Genomic DNA, 20,858 nt, shown 5'->3' with positions numbered 1-20,858 from the left:
AAGGTAAGAGGAAAATGCAATGTTCATCCTAAATAGTCACTATCTTTGTGTTGTAGTAAAATGAAAGAGACATCCAGTCAGCTTCAAGGTGGAAATAGATATCTCAATATGAACTGTTATTTTTAGATAGATGTTGAGAAATTGTGCATTTTGACTGTTGTAAATGTTATGTTTATGATCTTTTTATGTGACATGTTTTATCTTCAGTCTCATTTCAGATTCAGTATGGCATCTGCCAAAACTAAGAAAGTTTTAAACACTGGTTCTCTTTAAGCAGACAAACTAAATTCTATCAAAACCTGGAAGTTATATTGTTTGGTTCCCATTGTGGGACTTTCCTGTAGAAAAAGGTATTTGCCTATTGAACGATTTAATTAGTTTCCTCTGTTGGGTCAAACAAGTTGCTATCGCTGAAAGTGCTTTAGATAAAGTGCTTTAGATGTGGTCCTGTGTTCCTTTAAGACCTCATGACTGAGTCATTAGGGATGTTTCTAATAACCATGAAATGTTTATGAAAATTAATTTTCTAAATGTACACTACAATTTTGAAAAATGTTTTTGCCCTTCAATTACGATGTTTTTAGTTGTATGAAAAAATGGTTTTAACTCCCAAAACTGCAATGGAAATAGTTTTTTTGCATCACGTGTTCTGAAAATGAACCTTACTGTCTTTTTAAAAAAAAAAAAAAAAAGGAAGACCAGAAGTAGCAAGAGGATGATGCCACCCACCAGAACGGTGGCTGAAATGTTGATGTAGATGCATGTGCAATTATAATTGTATAGGTTTTTTTTTTTTTTTTTTTATGGAAATACCGCAATTGTGAAACTTTAGTATAATATCGACAAATGCAAACAAAGTTATTGATGGACTCAGGGTGATTTGCAAGGCTGGCTATTGCTGGGTTCATCACTTTTCCAATTTTTGGTCTCAAAAGGCCTCAGAAAAGTACCTTTAACTTTTAGCAGAATGATGATAATATCTTTCTCATACCTTTTTTGTTTTCTTCACACTAGGACTGGATGCATTCTCTAGTTAGACAGGGTCTTTTTCAGTGATTTTTTTCAACAATCATATATGAGTGCAACTTGGGAAATTAAATCAAGTGTCTTAGTTCAGCTTGTGATTTATATACAGAAGAAGTAGTAGGCCCATATTTGCTTGGATAGCTTTCAACATTAATGAATAAAATAATAAAAAAGCTCTGATATTGATGATCAACAATCACAATTATTGGTAACAAGAGTAAAAACTGTTAAAAATGTTTTTACATTGCATTATGTCTTAGTTGTTCTATGATTTGATAAGGGAATATGTGGAGATATGTATTGATTACTTTTTTCAACAATATTGTATGGAAAATCAAATCAGTAGCTTTTAATAATTTTTTTTCAAAGCTGTTGATATTGCTTCGTTTCATAACTCAGCTTTAAATTTCTTCCAGGTTTTATCTCTGACCTGTTTGTTCCATTCCTTGGTCTTAATGAAGCAGTTTGTTTACTTATATATATACTTATGCGTTGTGTTTTTTTGTTTAGGCTTCCATGTTATAGTAGAATAAATCTTTATTTTCATTATTATGAGAACAAAAAAAAACTGTATACAATATTCAGTTTAAAGTCAAATGACATAAATTTAAAAAGTAATCTGTTGTCGGCTATGTTAACGACCTGAGCTTGTCGTTTAAATAAAGTCAGGCATTTTCAGACAAAATTTGCAAATGTTATAGGGGCAAACATGCTTAAGCAATCTAAGTTTATATTTCTTAAGGTTGGAAAAACCTGTGAATAAAACCAATCTCTCAAGATGCACAAAAGTCTGTGCAAGATTAATTACCTCTAGTTCTATGCTTGACCTTAGTGCTCCTCTCTTGCCTCAAAATGGTCTATTATCACAGCTGATATTGCTATTGCCTTCTGCAGACAATGACAACTATTATATCTCACAGGCTGTGAAATGTATCCTGCTCAAGTCCTCTTCACAATATGTGTCAGACTGAATGATCAGCTGTGTGCTGCTACATGAGCCAATCAATGCATACAGGGTGCTTAAATATAATGGGAATATGAAGCTTAAACATACTAATTGAGAAGCAACAAAAGACACATTTTACGGTCATTTAATAGGAAATATTTTTGTTATTTGTTTTAGAAGTGCATGGCTCTGTCTCTGTTAATACTTTCTATTTTTTCGCCTGAAGTTGGAGTCAGACAAATGCTGCCTGCCTCTCTCAGGGACGCCACAAACGGTGAACTCAAAGTTGACCCTTTTAGTTTAACTCCCGAGGCCGGCAGCTGGAAAAGCAACTGAATCTCTGAAAAAGGGGTTCAGAGATCCATCGCTGGCGAGCAAAGAAGGCTTGAAATGATTGATAGCCATTTGTTTTGCCTGCTTAATACAACATAAACTCTCCAGCAATTCATCACTAGAGTGAGAGTTTTTCATGGTGCCTCTGCAAAGCCCACTAAAAATAATTCATTTTCTGTGAGCGACGAGTCAGGCTCTAATGTTAAATATTCATGCTGGTCCCAGTCTAAATGATGTGGCCATTGGCACACAGTTAGAGCACACTCTGCGGAAGGAAGGAAATGTCAAGCTGTGAATAAATGAAATTGGTGAAGCCGTATATTACCCTGCCATTGTAAATTTACTATAGTTGCCATTTTGTCTGGTCACTTCAAATGATCTCCTTTTTTTCAATCAACATGCTCTGAAAAAGATCAAACATATTGCCTAGTTGGATAAAACCTCGACTTCCTATATAAGATGATCCTTGATGCGTTGTTTGTGTTTTTCTATTTCATGAGTAAAGATCTGACGCTGGTTAAAGAGGCAATGTGCTGGTTAGAAAAGAAAAGTTAAAGCCTTAGTGCCTAAGGACATTTTTAATACCTGTCATGATTTTATCTAAAGCTGTGATCCACATGCAGAAGACCAAACAGAGAGACCAGGGAAAAGTTTAACAGGTTTTATTAAGAGTTGGTTGAGGGGAGTCCAGTGCTGCTCTGAACACTGTCGAACCGGGACTGAAAAGTGAAGGGGAAGATTCTGTGGTTAGTTCAGTCTCAGTGGGAAATTTTGTGTCTTCGATTTGAAGAAGGGAATTAAGGACTCACGTTTCCAGAAAAAGGTGTCTCTTGTTGAATCCAGTCGGTGTGGGTTGTTCCAGTGAATGACTTGCTCGTTGGAGGGCGGACAGGGTTTACCCAGGCTGCGTTTTTTCCTTGAGGAACGGAGGAGCTGACTGCCACTTAGTTTTCCTGCTGTACTGCGGTTTCTTGTGGAGAAATAACCCCTGCTCTGAGAGACGCCCAAACAATCCTTGGGGAAAAGTAGATCCAAACCACTAGCTTGAATCCTCAGCTCAGCTTGATGCTCAGAGAATCCTTCCAGGGGGGAGAAGGTCCAAAACCTCCAGTTTGCAGGATGACTTCCTGCTGAGAGGCAAAGACAAAAACAGCAAGATTAAAACTCAGGTAGACAAAAACACAGTTTGACTCAGCAAAACTCAGCTTGGCTAGAGTACCCAAAACTGGCACACATGCGTCGAGGTAATGGCAGTCAGCAGCTTAAGAGTCCTCCGGTAATGAGGTAACCTGGTGGTGGAGGGAAAACAAACAAAACACAGTCCACACAAACTGGATTCCTAACAATACCTTTGTCATCACATTGTGATCCATTAATTGATTTCTCTTTGAAATTTAAACACCCACATTAAGTTTAATAAGTATTGGCTCATATGGTCATAATTGTTGAAAGGCTGTTACTCCTCTACTGATCGATGCAACATGATCTTGTCCCATCATTCACATGTTGTGTTCACACCATCAAAGTGACTCAGTGACTGTCTTCATGGATGTCCATGCATTTCGAGCTCCCCTTTGTCAACATAATTCAATTCAGTTTATTTATAGAGTGCCAATTCACAGGCACTTTGAAGGCATCCCCCATGCCAAGCATACTTGTAGCGGCCGTGTGAAGAAAAAACTCCCTTTTAACAGGAAGAAACCTCCAGCAGAACCAGGCTCATTATTAGCGGCCATCTGCCGAGGCCAACTGGGCTCCAAGGAGACAGAAGCAAACATACCGAAACAAGCAGAGATACAAAAGGTACAATAGTAGCCATTCAAAATTTCCCCACCTTCCTTGATGGGCCACTAGCTGGTCCTTGGCTAGTCCCCTACAATTCATTTTTAAACATCTTAAATATTCTTTCTGTCATGATTTATGGACATTAAGATCTAAAGAGAAGTGCTATCTCCTGGTCAGACCCTGTAATTCAGTGAAAGGCTGCCATTCGGCTGGCTTTTGACTGAGAAGGGCCATTTTGGCTGCTACTGTAACTGTTAACAAGCTCCACAGGCGGCCCCATCCAGGAAACACGCAACCAGGCAGATGAGCTCTGAGCCAGCTCCCATGTCAGAGGATGAAGAGAGCACACACAGTTAGTCACATTGAGAGAAACAGGACTACACTGAACATAATCAATATAGTATGTGTCTATGCAGCTGTCTGGGATTGATTCGAATCGAGTTCCGCCTCTGTTCCCATGTGTTAATTTTTTCAATTCAATCTCCTTGCTGAGACAGAGAAGGAGTCATCGTGGCCGCTCAGAAATTGCTTGGAAACATTTACGTGTGACATCAACGAGCAGAGAGGAGGGAAAAAGAGCAAAATATATAATAGAACTTACTTGCCTCTGAGTTTCCATTTAGAAGAATTCAAATAGAGAGCGTAATGTCCGCTGTGCATCATTTGGATGGAATAGGAAATACTAAATGGCCTCATATTGACACAAGCACTCTTCCAGAATTCATTTTTATCACACACACACTCTACACACATGGCTGTGTTTCTCACACACACCCAGATTTCCTCCTGCAGTCTCTGACTAATGAGGCCTGGGGCTGGAGATGGTTCCATCAAGGAACTTCCCCCCTCTCTCTCAAACATGCACCTGATTGATAGCAGTGATTTGACTGAGAAAAGGGAAATGGGAAATTGAAAAATGGCGAAGGAAGATTGGAAACAACGTGCTGATTATAAACTCTGCACAAGAAACAAAAGGCCTTTTTCCCTGTGCCTCCTCTCTCGGCTTCTGAGGTAGCAGGTGTAAGTCTGACAGGTGCCTGATTGAGGCGCGCAGAAGACATTACAACTGCAAACAAATAGATGTGCTTAGTGTCCCAGGATGCAGTTAACGTTTTGGGCTGATAGAAGTGATTATGAACATATGAGCAGAGGCAGTCGAATAATGGGCACAGGTGTTTGGGAGAGTTGGGTCTGGAAAGAAGCCGTGTTGTTGTTGCGAAGATAATAATCCGTCCATACAATTAATGGCCTGTCATTACCAAGGTCATCAGGCTTGGGGGATGTACTTAATATGTCTCATATTGTGATAATAGAGTTTCTCTCTGCTGGAGACAAACACACAGGAGGTGTATGATAACACATATTTATCATCATGAAGAACAAAAAAAGTGTAAAATCAGAGTGGCAGTCATTGAGTTGCAAATCCACTAAATAACAAAATAACCCCAATTACCTCAGCGCCATCACTTTTTTTTTCTCTCATTACTTGCAGTCTCTGTTTATGATCTCAAATTTCAGGTTAGGGAAAAAAAAAAAACAGGACTTTATAATACTGGAATAAATTAGCCACCACGCCTCTCTGGAGAGGTTTTGTGTGTTCCATAAACCTGGGAGGGAGGGAAAGAGGGAGTTGGCCGATGCTACTGTGGTTTAATATTCTCTGAGAGCTTCCAGACAGTGAGCGGTGGTGCAGCAGCTGTCTCTTGACCCTTCTGGACCCCCACTTACCCCTTTTGACCACCTCCTCTCCACTGGGCAGGCTGCAAGGATGACAAGCCTGTCATAGGCTTCTCCTAATGTCCTAATTACCCCACAAATGCACACACTCAAACACTCACAATGAAAATGAGTTTGTGTGTGTTGGTGGGTATCTGCTCATGCAGATCTATACCCAGTGACTAAGCAGATATTGTGCATTTCAGAACTGCTCTTGCCCCTTGGACCATTTTTCGTCTTATGATGTTATAACCACAGACTGCATTGTCAATCAGGATGTTTTTCTTTGATTGATAGCTTTGCATAATTGGGGTTGTTTTAAACCACCCAAGTCAATATTGTACAATGAAATTTTGCTGCAATTCCTGCTGAAAGGCTTTTATGATTTGTCTCTTCCTGCTTTGAACATCTAGAGAGTGAATTTTTCCTATTTTTTCTTTGAACAAAAGGTTGCCAAATATTTTCTGTAAAACTTAGATCTAGACTTTGAATAGGAGATTCTAAAAGATAATATGTTTTGATCCAAGCCATTGCGTTGTAGCTTTAGTTATATGTTAAGGGACATTGTTCTACTGGAAGACAAACCTCTGCCTCAGTCCAAGACCTTTGCATCCCTATCAATTCTTCTATTCCCCCATTATTGATTGTATTTAGCTCCATAGATCTTAACATCAGCTATAATCATCAACTTTCCTGCCTCTGCTGAAAGAAAGCTTCTCCACATCTCCAAGCATCTTGATGAGCATACTTCATTGGTATAAAGTAATGTTAAGCATTTTCATCTTGTTCTACAAAGCAGTTTTGCAAATCAATTAGATATTTTAGATATGTTCTTACCCAACCAGAGCATCTTATCCCATATGTTTCCTCTGTACCTTTTTTTGGTTCTAGAAAACTACCTCCCTAGTTGGTCAGTTAAGGTGGACTGGTATGTCTTAGTAGCTTTCCAGTTGTGTCATACCATTTCCAGGGGATGATGGTGTGAACTGACTTTCAAAGTTTAGGATTTTTTGTTTTACAACCTAATCTTTCTTAAACCATCTCTACATCTTTATATCCGATATATATGCACTGTATTCCTCTGTCATTTGTCATTCCTTCATCCACCTCCAAGGTTTCTCAGAACTCTCTACCAAGATTAAATCACACATTAGTTGAATCTTCGCTAAATGAAATAGGTTGTATTCTATTTTATTAAAGGCTATCAGTGTATGATGACTAGATAAAATGTCTCCCATTTGCATTTACACTGTAAAAAAAACAAACAAAAAAAAATTATTTTCCTTCCACTTGAAAATGATGCAGTACTTTCCACCATAAAATCCGAATGAAAAGCGCTTGCTTCTGTTGTAGCACTGTAGCAATGTAGTTCATTGTGCAGAAGTATGAATACTTCTGCACAATGGACTGTGAGCAGATATGCTTTCAGAGATTAGTGAGAGCAAAATCACACTTTCTCCCCCTGAGTGTTGTGAAATTCTCACGCAGGATACCACACTATAGGTGAAGCATCACAGTTTTACCAGAATAGCAGAGATTCTTCCCTCTAGACTTACTTGGGGTCTTTGATGCAAAACACTGTGTGATCACTTTGATCCCAGCTGAATCAGAGCATTAGTTTCTCTCCTGTTGTAGCGAAAGGCAGCTCTCCCTTTAAAACTTTCTTGCCTCTGCAACTAAGGCCGAGTTAGGAAAGAAATACACACAAAAACAAAACAACACATGAATAAGTAGGATTTTGAATGGGTTTTCCTTTGGCTTTTGCCTCTGAAGAGAGAAACATGAAAATTTGCAGCGTCACCCGAAATAGATCGTCTGAATGAGATGTGATGTTTCACTTCGTCAGACGTTTGACGGGAATCTCTTTGCTGCTGCTGTTGCACTTAAAGTCCATGTTCAGCCAGCTTGTGTTGTTAACATAACCGAGTGGATTATTGAATCTGCAACAGAGAAAAAAAGATGTTTACTTCAATCAAAAAGAGGAAAAAAATTGCTTTTTGATTTATAGACCTTTAAGTTTCTGCATTCCTCTCAATGAACATGACTTAAATATGTGTCCCTTTAATGCTCTTCCTAACTCATTTAATGTAAAATGTAGACGATATGCCTGCGTTTTACAGCAGTGTTGTTTCATCACTTTACCTTGCGATAAATGTGCCAAATTGGATCCCGAGGAGTGACAGACTTTGTCTTTTACTTTGAGTATCAGGTGGAACTTGGCACCTATCAGGTGAGAGCATGCACAGCAACTTCTTGGCATCTGAGCTGCTGGAAATGAGCTAAATCTTTCCCTTTTTCTTCATGCAGCTGTAAAAGATGAATGTGAACCTAACCTGTGGGAGAGATGCCATTAAAGCTTTCTGTTATCTGTGTTTTTTTTTAATCAATTGTAGACATTTTCACATGCTGCAAGTGACAGAGCACACTGATCGTTCTGCGTGTCTTTTGTTTTCGAAAGGACTCTGGAAACTGATCTGTGTCGACTTTAGCCTTTAATTTGTTCCAGTCTTTATTTGTTTGCAACACCAAAAGCCTCTAGCACTACACTGAAAGGAAACTGGATAGCAAAAAAATTCAATATATCCACCTTTTCTAACTCCTGGCATTTTCAAAGGATTTCCCCTTAATCTCCCAATATGGAGGCTCTCTTCAGCAGCACATGTCCCTCTGGCTTTTACACTCATTCAAGCCAGACATCGGACAAAGCGCATCACATTAACAGAAAGCAATTACCCACCTCTGAGGGGATGTGTGTAAAATCTCCTTTTTGTTCCAGTTTATCAAGCAGAAACATGCTTTGCGTCTCTTGTAAGCCCACCTGATTATTATGTCCTGATTGACTCTGGGGAGAGTTAATCTGAGTATTCCCAATTGTGCTTACAGGTGAACGTGTGTTGGGATATCTTGTTGCCTGTTTCGCTTTTGACTTTATGCCACCTGAATGCTGATAATAATGGTTAACTGAACTTGTTTATGTTTCTGTACTAAATCCAGGATTTTAGAAGTGCTCTTGGCATCTTTTTTAGTAAAAGTCCATAAAGTATGAGTTGGTTTAGAAAGTTGAACCTAGCCGGAGATGAACTAAAGACAAAGGACCTTCTAGGGCCTTAAAACCCCTCCATACTCAGTAACACCATTGGCCATTACCAATTTTACTTTATAAACCTCTAAAGTGTCAGCTGCATTGGACAGGTAACCTGGAATTGGTGGTAAAGAACCCTTACCACAATTTTCTTAGGTATGCCTTACTCGTACTATGTTTATCTCATTTTGAGAACTTCCCTAATGCTTTATAGTATAGATCCAGAAAAATATTGAATATAGTCCTCAGAGGTTTTGATCCCCCCAGTGGTGTGGTTGCTTTTTCATGATGCAAACCCGCCATTGTATAACAATATAAAGGTGTTCTATTAGATCTCATTCTGGTGGTTGTGGATGCCATTATAGGAGAGCTAACTATAAACATGCTTAAAGAAATCAGCATGAAAAATTTGTTATTGGTGACCTTATACATTATCTTTCAAAAATTTGCCATCAGAGGGTAGTAAAATTGTTTTTAAAAAGCGGTCAATACTTGGGAACAATAGCCAATTTGGCAATTGAATTAAATCACCCTGGGTGGAGTCTAACGCATGCCAAGTAATTATCCCCTAGACCATTAAAACACCATGATTAATGCCAACTGATTGATGATTGTGTGCTAAATTTAAACTTTCCTATCTTTGCAACTTCAAGCTAAACTTCTTAGAACAAAGAACCAGATATTGCAGCCACAGTTTCCGGTTCTTAGGAGAGAGAAGTGGCCCCTGATTTTTCTGCTGAGTTTTCTGCTGCTGTAGCACATCTTCGTCAAGGTTTCATGTTTTTTGTTGTTGTTTTTTTGGCATTGAGAGTGGGTATTACTATAATGCTTTAGTAACAAGTGCTTATTAAAAAACTGTTACCAACCACCTTAAACCATTATACATTGAATTCTAAGCTATGAGATCAGCAAGGCATTTTTTGACAACGAAAATGCTGCTCACTTCATATTGTCTCTGTTTTAGCACTATTCTCTCTAAACCCAAGATACAGTATACTCTGTAAATCATAGTATACCAGTAGGCAACAACTGCAAACGTACATTAAATGACAAAACCAGCTGTAAAACATTTTTGATGCTAACTCTACAAACAGATGAAAACACACAGTTTTGCAGCTTGCTTCTACATTTACTGTGTGTTTGCACCTGTCGCCCACCTTAATAAAGCTTTGACTTTGGTTTTATACACCAGAAGAAGTTAAAAAGCATGAGGTTCATTACCTTCTTATATCAGCAGTAAATGTTTCCAAAATAATGTCAGAATGTCTAGTCACTTGAAGGGGACCCTCGTGTGCTTCCACTTTTTAGTTATGCTAAAATCATTGGCCCTGCAAATCACCCTGGTAACTTATAGATAGATAAATCCTGATTGCTTGTTAATAAAAACATTCTATGGTCTCCAATATGAATCAGAACAGCCTAAAATCAGTAAAAGTCAGACTACAAACATAAAATTCATGAAAGCCTGAGAATCCAAGCATATGCTGGTAATAATCTCATAGTATGTAGTAATGCAGAATCATATATTCCATCTTCCTGGAAGCACAATGTTTATGATTACACTCTTTGAATAACTCTAATAAGGGCTTGAAGAAAGTTATGCACGGGAAAAAAATTATATTTGCTGCGTGCACTTCAGATATTAGGATGGCTTGTTTCCATTTTTCCTGTGAGGTCATGCTTTAATCGATGAGAGCATCAAGAGGCACATTTAGATAAACTCTGAAACTGAGCAGATATATAAGTAACCTCTTAACTTCATTATGTAAATATGCCAAATGTTTCAAAGTTGATTCTACCTTCTATAAAAGGACTGAAATTAATATCACAACTATTTAAAGATCATTCTTGATGTTTCCTCTTTTTTTGCATTGGGACACAAAACACAGTTTAAGACCTTAAGAACAGGAAATTAACAGAGCTTCTGTTTTTACAGAGGTAATACTCAGCTTATCAATTGGCTGTGATTAGCTTAACTTGGCTACTGCTTATTAAGTTTTGTTGTTTCTTTTTGGTTCACCAGAAGTTGCATTTACTAGACAGTTTTCTAAAACCAGGTAACTTTCCATATGACTTTGATAAATGTTCTTTCATCAGATGATACAGTACTATCTAATTTGCCTAAAACACTCATTTACTGTAGCATAGGAAATCATGTTTTGTTTTGTTTTTTTAATGGTGGGTTATGGTGACCCTTTGCTCATACAGTATTATTGCATATTTAAGTGTACTTGTCCATTGAAGGCAATGATCATTAAGATGTTTTAGTTTATGATCTAATTTTTCTTATACATGTTTTACTATAGCAAGTTTGCAGTAAGTTTTCAGCAACAATAATTTTACCTTATTGTAGGGATAGGGTTAGTTCATCGGTTCCTAATTCTGGGTATACTTAAATAGGGAAATCAAACATGTTTGTATGCTTTTTGGGAGTGTTTTTTTATGGATATATTGGACCTTTGTCAATATCTTGAAAAGTGTAAAAAGATATATATTTTTTTAATCTAAAATTACATAAAAACTTCTATACTAATGAATTGTACCTCCTCAGGAAAAACATTAACAATCAAAATTCTCTAATATAATCACTACCCTGCAATGTATCACATTTTCAAATGTAACTTTTTAGAATTTTATTTATTGTTTTTTTTTTCATTAAGGGGTTATTATCATGAATCTAAAAATGTATTTCGTTAAAAGTAAAGCAGTTAAATTGGAAGTAACAGCTTAAAGACATATGGTCTAACACTGTCTTGGTCATTTCAAGGGAAGGGGTTTAGACTGTAAGTGTAAGGGAAATTTTGTTTCAATGTACATTTTAAAATGATAAAAACTGAAACTGACTTGATATATTGGAGACTGTTTATTTCTTTTTGCAACTAGGGCTGATACTCTTTGATCGGTTTCCTTTGTGAAACTAAGCTGACCTCTGAAGTAGCCCGTGTTTATTAGGTCTGCTCTGCAGGAGCTCACGTCTCCGTCCGATTGAAGAGAAAAAGTTTAAAGCCCACCTCTGATCCCTTCTAATTAAATGAAAACACAGTGGGATACCCACAGTAAGACTGTGTTCTTCCAACCACATGCACAAACACAGTTTTGAAGGTAACCAATGTGGGTGTTCTCAACAGGGGAACAACAGCTGGAACAACACAGAGTTCCAGCATCCAGCTCTGCAGCATTCTCTTATGCAGCGCAATCACACACCAGGCTGACATTCAACACACTGCAATTCATGAGCATAAATATGCGATGGAATGTTTTACCTGAAAGAGGGAACTTTAATTCAAAGGCATCACTCTAGTACTGAGAAGAAATGTTGCCTCATTAGTGTTACCCCACTGCTTTTACTGAACAGCAGTCATGAAGAGAGAGAGGCATCGTGCCACTCTTACCACACAGACATCTCCTCTCCAGAGATCTTCGTATGCCTCAGCAGATGAAAAATACTGCACATTGTTATGGATCCATTGGCATGGCTACAGGTTTAACGGAGACGCTTGAATGCCAAAAATCTAGCCTTTCAAATGCTCACAACGAGCCAGCCACCAGCAGGTAAATGTGACACAACTGCTGCCGGAGTGCTGCTCTGTTTCTGAACATAAAGCTCGCTCAGTGTGCAGAACGAGAGGACGATAAGCACTGGGGTGATATTTAGACTGAAAGAAAAGGTGAGGAGACAAGGAAAGTCATCATTTGGAGGAGGGCTGGCCTGTTGCCTTCATCTGGCATGATTGGCAGAATGGTGCATTGGGTGCACTTGCTCGAACGCTATTACAAGCATTTCTGTACATGTCTGTCTATCAGTACTGTAAAAGCAGAGCGACAGCCATGACATCTAATCACAGGCGAGCTGGTGCCTCATAACTTTTGCCTAATGTGCTGAAGGTGCAGAGTAGCAAAGGAAGAAGGGGGCCAACACAACCGCTTCTATCACTGCTACTATTAATAGCCCCTTCACAGGCCACTGACAGGAAGTGGATCATACCGAGGGGTTAGAGATTGTGTCCCCCACTCTATCTCGAGCTCCTGTATTTAGACATAGGTCTCAGTTGACAAGATTAAACAATGAGGTATCCTGGTATCTGTGTGATTCATTTTTCTGGGTTATACTTCTGACAGAGTAACATAAAAAGAGGGCAGATAGTCTACATGTACAAGATGATAATGAGTCATTTACATAATGTTGCTACAACATTATAATTACCTGGCAATTAAAGCGGCTCAAAAGCCTCATTATGGACTGTCCTGAGGGCCACTAAGACTGGGACAAGTTAGATTGTCATCAACTCTGTTTTCTGCCTCTAAATCAACCATTGGCATCATTATGTTGACTTGCACTGCTGAAAAACTAGAATGCATTGTAACAGGATTTTGTGTTGATGGACCAAAACAAAATACTTGACACAAATGAAGGAAAATAATAAATAAGTTGAACCTTTTTTAATCAAATAATAATCTTATTATTCTTGTTGTTTTTTTTTTAAAGCTATTAAACTCATTACCTCTAAACAAAAGGTTGAACCAAAAACACAAACAGCTATTCTGTAGTAGAATTAATATGAGTATCAATTTAGCTCTTCTGTGCAGGAGCGGTTGGTTTGTTAGAGACCATTAGAAAACAAGCAGCATCACAAAGACCAAGAAATATAACAGATTGCTCAGAGACATAGAGCTATGGGAATACAAATGAAGACCATATCTTTCCAGTTTTCTTTAATAATCTTGAGAACCATTTTTCCTTTTACCCCATGCTTATATTCTACTCTGTATTTGTCTACAAATAAATTGATTGAAAATAACATTAAGACATGAAAAGATTACAGTTTGAAGTTTCAACTGATAACCATATTAAAAAAGGCCTAGGATATTAATGCTTTTGACATTTTTTACCTAACTTTTTTTTTTATCCACACATAAAACATAAGAAAACTAAGGCATATTGCAGCAGACACAAGGACAATATTAAATATTTCTTTTTTATCGCGTAGGATTTGTCAGTTCCACTTCCCAGTCCACGAGGACTGAGTTGACATACTGAAAAATCCACAAAAGAACATAACAGAGACATGTGTCATACTTTACACCCTTATTATACCTGCAATGACAAGTGAGACGAGCAGCAGTTTCAATATTTTACCACTCAGCTTCCCATTGCTCACAGTCTAAGTCAAGAATCTCTTACATTTTTGGGGAAATGTCAATATAATAAAATGTTGTGAGTGAAATATAAAGATTTGGACTTCTTGGGGTGGTTTGAAGGGAGGGGTGGGGCAGGAAGATTTCTCCTGAATAGCAGACAATGAATGATGGAGCCTCTCCCAAGGGTGCAGGCCCCTGAGCTATGCTGCAGGGACTCAGGAACACAGCAGTCTTCCATGCCCTGCGAGATGCCAGTTTTTGGTGGGCACCGTTCCGAATGGGTGCTCTTCTCTCCAGGATACGCTGCCGGGGCCCCCAGGGGAGAGTCTACAGGCTGTGGCGATTCCATAGTAGGGTTGGCTGGAATCTCAATCAGGGACATGAGTGGGGAAAAAACGAAGTCTTTACATTTATTCTGTTTCCTTGGATCGCTGCAAGAAAGCAGAAACAAGTCCTTAATTTACTGAGATCACACACAGTCTCTGGCTGACTGCAACCTTTTGTATATTTCCTAATTGGTGAAAAATTACAATAACAAGGCTTGAATTTAATTTAATCTCCCACAATTATGGCAATGTTTAAATATGCTTGTAGACTGTCTGCTCACAACCTTTCTTTTTTCTTTCTTCTGCTCTCGTCCCCGGCTTCGCTGCAACAACACAGGAGCTGCTGAAACCGTGACAGGTACTTCTTCTTCTCGCTACCTGCTGTTCATTTGGAAGTGCTTGCTTCTGTGCATCTGTTGATTGGCTGTCCATCCCAGTCTGCTCATCTGTCTTTGTGAACATGGCTGCTTATGTTTGCATTATTTTATTGTATATTTCTTTTAGGGCATGAATTTCTTTTCCGTTAAATTACCCTTTCATCATTTAGTGTAACTGATAGTTTTGAATTCCTCTAATATTTCTTAATTGCCTTTTTTACACAATATCTAACAGCAATACTCATCTATTCCTGCTGTTTAGCCTCTCCAAAAGTATTTGTCTGCACTGTTTCCATTCTTAGTCACATAGTTGATCATTACCATTTTTCATTGATGATCATTTTTTTCACTATCTTTTATTTAAAAAAAATGTAATTCATTACATAATATATCAGCACTTAATGGAAACTGAACTTGAATGACTCTATTTACAATGGTAAGTAATGCTGATGGACTCTCTGTTTTAAATTAGATTTGGGAACATTTGCTTTCCAGCAGCTACTACTTCTCCAAGATTGCATTGCGTTTGCCAAAACTCTTTGGTTAACTTAATCCTAAAAGTTTTACTGATTAAAACAAAAGCAAAGCACTTGAAAGTACGAACAGCTGACATTAAAACAACTGAAGCCAAAGGAAAGTGCAATACATGACTTTTAAATTTCTACCCTGTTAAGTTCAATCATCTAAATTATTGAAATAAAACTGAACTCCTATTAAATACTGAGCATCAGTCTGAGCATTTTATCATCAACTTAAAGTAATTTAAATGTAGAAATATTACATATATTTGTTGCGTTTTTTTTTTTTATTAATATATTTTTATTAGCTAAAAATGGGCTACTGTTTTTTGCTGTAGGTTATTGAGCAGCCAAGATCATATACATATTTACTTAATTACATAAAACCCCACTTGTTCATATAGCATACTATAAACAGCAGGTACGTAGGTAATTCATATTCTCACAAGGATGACACATACTTAATGAGGCAAAGGTGCAGCACTCATACATTATTTTGCAAAAAGTATTCACTCAAATTGCTTCACCCGCATATGAGCATAAGTGACATTCCTTTCCTAATCCATAGACGTTGGTCCATCCTTTGCAGCTAGAGCAGCCTCAGTTCTTCTGGGATGACTGTCCAAAGGTTAAGGATTGTGTTTATACTGTAAGAATTTTTGATCGTTCATCCTAAAGCACATTTGTGAGGTCACACACTGATGCCGGGTTAGAAGACCTGGCTCTCAGTCTCCACTCTTATTCATCCTAAAGGTGTTCTATCAGGTTGAGGTCAGAACCCTGTGCAAGCCTAGCAAGTTAATCCACACCAGACTGCCATTCATGCCATTATGGACCTTGCTTTGTGTACTGGTGCACAGTCATTTTGGTTTGGGAAGGGGCCAGCTCCAAACTGTTCCCACAAAGTTGGGAGCATGGAATTGTCCAAAATGTCTTGGTATGCTGAAGCATTCAGAGTTCCTTTCACTGGAACTAAGGGGCCAAGCCCAGCTCCTGAAAAACAAACCCAACACCATAATCCTCCTTCCACCAAACTTTACACTTGGCACTATGCATTTGGTCGAGTAGATCGCCCATTAGATTTACAAACGGAGAAGCAAAAGTCGTCATTTTAGAGAGTGCATCTCCATTGTTCTGGAGTCCAGCTTTACATGACTACATCAGATGCTTTACATTACATATGGCGATGTATGGCTTGGATGCAGCTGCTCGACCATGGAAACCCATTCCATGAAGCCCTCAGTTGTAGAACTAATGTAAAGGCCACATGAAGTTTGGAGGAGTTTAGTGATTGACTCTACAGAGAGTTAGTGATCTCTTCGCACTGTGTGTTTCAGAAGCCACTGACTCCGCTCCCATATTTTACATGGCCTACCACTTCATGGCTGAGCTGCTGTAATTCCCAAACACATTTTCTTATGATTCAGCTAAAAGCTTTAAGAGTGAGAAAATGCCATGACTGGATTTGAGGTATAGGTAGCATCCTTTCACAGGTTCAGATCCTCTTGGAAATCCACTGAGCTCCTGAGAGTGCCCCCTTCTTCCACAAATCTTTGCACCAACAGTCTGCAAACCTAGGTGCCTTATTTTATACTTGTGGCCATGAAAGTGATTGGAACACATGATTCCAGTATTTGGAAGTAAAGGCAAATACTTGACAATATTGTGTTTACAGTATGTACAAAAGCACAGTTTTCATGTCTAACATATAAAGATGCATATTTCAGCACATTTCAGCATCTGCATATAATGTATATGCTATGTTTAGGCTGGAGGAAAGGTACAAAAGACCATGTTGGACAATTGCAACAATGCATTAATATGTTTAAAGAACTTTACCAATATAGAAAAACTGTTTTGTGCTTGATGGATTCTTGACTGCAGTTCATCCGAAGTTCATAAGAACTTAAGTTATACTGTCCTTTGATTACCTGTAACCCTCTTCAAAAGAAGTGGAACTCAGTGAGAAACATAAGGGAGGGGTTTTAGATTTCCCAAAGGTCCCTTCTGTGATATTGAACTAAAATATAGATATGAATAGGTAGATTGTTTTCCCTTTTTTGATGCACTGATGCTTTACCTGCTCTCCGAGGGTTAAGTCTAAACTTAAATTATGTCTCAGTTGAATTGTACATTATTCTCGGTTGAGGTTTTATTTCCCACACAGCTTCTTTGCAACTCTCCAAAAAAGATTTTACCTAAAAACTTATATAATGTGTTTTTTACAACATAAAAGTACATTTATACTTTTCATGTATAAACCCCCACTTGCTCAATGAATTCAGAGGAGAAATGTCATCAGTCTGACCTATACCTCCTATTTCACTAAGTAAAATCAATGGCTTAAACTGTGGCAGGGCTTTTGTCCTGCAGTGTTGGAAAACAATAATCTGAAAATCCGTTGGCATGTAGGATGTAAGGTTTGTTTTACTAAAAGCTATTGACATTAACATTCTAATGCACAGCTAACGAAAAGTAAACAAAAAAAGAAAACTGTTGCTGCGCCAACAAATTTCTTTTATTCTAGATTTTTTTAGTCGACGGATGATGATCTAATAACTGTAATATTAGACAGATATAACAGCATAACATTCAGAGTTATGTTTCCCAATGGTTATTTTGTTTATTAAGTAAAAGAACTGTCATAACAAACCTGATTTTAAATAAAATAGAATTGCCCAGTAAACCTTATCCCTGGGTTTACCTCCCTCGGAGGCACCAGCTGCCCCTAAGCATTTTCAATAAGGGGCAATGACTCTTATACGTTTTGTTTCTCAGTTATTTAGAATTACAATTAAATTATTGTTGTTTGAATGTTTTTAAGGCTGTCTGACAGTAAGCAGAATTTATCGTGCCACCGAAGAGGTGTGCTTTGATTAGAGCGCGCAATCCATGTATGAAGGCCTTAGTCCTTGACGCGGCTGACCCGGGTTCAAATCTATCCTGTGGTCCTTTTATTCTTTGTAGGGAGTGGCAGCCTAGTAGTTAGGGCATTGCGCTTGGAATTCAGAGGTTCTGAGTTCAAGCCCACTTCCCCACAGACTGCCACTCTGGATCCCTCAGCAAAGACCCTTAACCCCACACTGCTCCCAGGGCGCCACACAATGGCAGCCCACTGCTCCCCACGGGGATGGGTTAAATGCAGAGGTGAATTCCGTTGCTCTGTACTTGTGACAATGTACTGACAATCGAAAGCTGGGGGGAAAAAAATATATATATATATATATATATTATCTAAGTCACGAATAGGCAAACATTAAACCATTAAACTAAATATGTGTTGCTATGTTGCTTTTTATGAAGTGTTAGTTTTGAGCCTGAGTATAAGGAATCTAAAAAAGCTGGTCATTTTTAGAATTGCCTTTGCTCAAAAGAAAGGTTCCTCAAAAACGATGATTATTTTTGCCCAGTAGTGCTTTAGCTTGGACCTCTCCAAATTGATGCTGTTATTGCCTTATTTTTCTCCTATTGTCCAACAATGATCACTGACTTTAGCTAAGAAATTTTGAGAGTGCCACATTTTAATGGACTCTGGTTCATTTAGTTCTTTCCTGGATGTGTAGTCGGTGCTTTCTTTAATCATTTATGATCAGCTGGACACTACTAGGAATGGCTTATCACAGTTCCATGTACTGTAAGCTCCATTTGTGAATAAATAATCCATTATGGTTTATTGGACCTCCAAAAACTTTAGAGATGCTTTCTTTTACCTCTTTAAGCAAGATGTTAATAAATTTCTTTAGCATTATGTGTTGCTATTTATGGCTATTTCTTTTTTCTTTACTTTATTATTTTATGGTCCGGGAGTAGTCATGCCTGGGTGTGGTTAGTATACTGTAACTGATCTTAGCTTTCCAAAAATATGTGTTTAACTGATTAATTTATCATTGCTAGTTTCAGATATGGATAGGTGAAGAATATTTTCCCTATTTTAAAATAGTCCATGTATTTGCTCAGACTAACTTACAAAAATTTAAAAAGGGGTTTGATGACCTGAACCACTAAAGTGTAACTCCATAAAACTCCATAAAAGCCATAGCAAATCAAATAATACCTGAAAAAGTTTTTATTTACTGACATGATAAAACAGTAACGTCTCAATCATACAGTTTCAGGTCAAAGCTCAATTTTTTTTATAGACATAATCATGTATGTCTAAAGAAAGTTGCCATTTAAACATTCTCCCCTTCAAATTCAAAACTGCTTTATTAATCTTAAAGGAAAATTAAATATAAATTATTAATTAAAAATATTCAAGCCTTTCATTTTCTTTTTGATATGTTTAGACATTGGAACTCAAATTAAAGTTGCTCTCTTTATTAAAGTTGCATAGGACCTATGGATTGTTCAAACCTTTGACTGTTTCAATTAAGAGATTAAAAGATTGTATTTCTTTTAATACAAAAAAAAATTGTGATATATTCATACTTAAACGTTTGCTTTTTATTTTTCAACAGGAGCAAATTTGTTAAAACATAATGATGTGAATATTTGGTCATGAAAAAGTATTTTTAGGTTTGAACACACCTCAACATCAAAGGGTTTTAAAATCTTTTTTAATTTTGTTTGATTAAAGGGTTACAAAACATTGAAGCCTGGATTTAAGGGACCCACAAGCACTCTATACTATAACAATGACTTTTTTATCACTTAATGTTTTGACTTTTACTGCAAAAAAATAACATTTTTCAAGCTCATTTCTCCTCTTTTTGTCCTTTTTAGCTTGTGAACTTTCATAAGAATGTTTTGTTAAATTAGAGGCTACCAAATTTAAAAAATCTGCCCACTGAAATAGTGCTTGAGAAATTGTACAATGCTAATTATACACTTCTTACTTGTGAACATGTTCAAACAGCATTTCATCATGAGGATTGGGATTTAATCACTAAGAAAAGGCAGTTTTGGAGAAGAGGAGGGAGAAACTTTTTATTGTTAATGACGGTCTGGTTGTTCCTTGAGAGAACATGACTGCTGCTGCAGACAGCGGTGACTCACGGGAGAGAAAAAGAAGGGCTGGCTGTCCTGCATTTTGCTGCCCCTTTCATGTCTTTTGATGTGAAAACAAGAGAGAAAAGTTCAAAGAAAGAGCCAACACGATTCAAAAGGTGCCGGTGTCTGAATTTCTGATGGAGGAGTCGGTTTGCTAAAAATTTCCTGATTTCGTCAACTTTTTCTTTGAGGATGGGCTCTGTGTGGGTGGGGTGGGGGGGTCTGGTGCCGTTTTGCATTCTGAGTATGGCTGATGAGTCGCGCCTCGGTGCCAGACTTTTCCTGCCAGATTGTACATCCCCTCGGAGAGTGCACAGACTTTTTGAAGGTCTGTATTTTCCTCAGACTGTTTCATTCAGTATGTTATGATGCGGGAACAGGAGGGTAGCCATGTGTAGAGATACAGGCACTTTACTCTCCCAGACAGCTGCTGGAATGAGTGTGAATCTATCAGCCAGTCATCTGTGCTATGCCTCTGCCCACTCCCCCCCCCCTACACCCCATCACCACCATCATCCCCACCCACCACGGAGAATTAATGACTGCCTCTCCTCATTTGCACCCAATCATGACCAGGATGCCGAGGCAATTGAAAATGTTTACTTCAATTGCGAAAACCCT

The 20,858-nt window shown here is 38.0% G+C and overlaps 1 protein-coding gene across 2 annotated transcripts in view; it reads left to right on the top strand.

Annotated features, from left to right (window-relative positions):
- The window catches only part of LOC107090344 (cell adhesion molecule 1-like), a 254,939-nt gene that overhangs the window by 160,659 nt on the left and 73,422 nt on the right, over nt 1-20,858 (top strand). Inside the window, exon 2 of one of the 2 annotated variants that reach the window (XM_015383669.1) lies at nt 14,691-14,711. The exons of the other annotated variant lie outside the window; for it this stretch is intronic. Coding sequence (XP_015239155.1) covers nt 14,691-14,711 — 21 coding nt within the window. The remainder of the gene's footprint in view (nt 1-14,690; nt 14,712-20,858) is intronic. 2 annotated transcript variants of the gene reach the window in all.

This window comes from Cyprinodon variegatus, unplaced genomic scaffold (assembly GCF_000732505.1).
Source record: "Cyprinodon variegatus isolate N-32 unplaced genomic scaffold, C_variegatus-1.0 Scaffold14, whole genome shotgun sequence".
NCBI lineage: Eukaryota > Metazoa > Chordata > Actinopteri > Cyprinodontiformes > Cyprinodontidae > Cyprinodon > Cyprinodon variegatus.
Note: the sequence above shows the minus strand (reverse complement) of the source record. Positions and strands in the feature narration are given on the sequence as shown.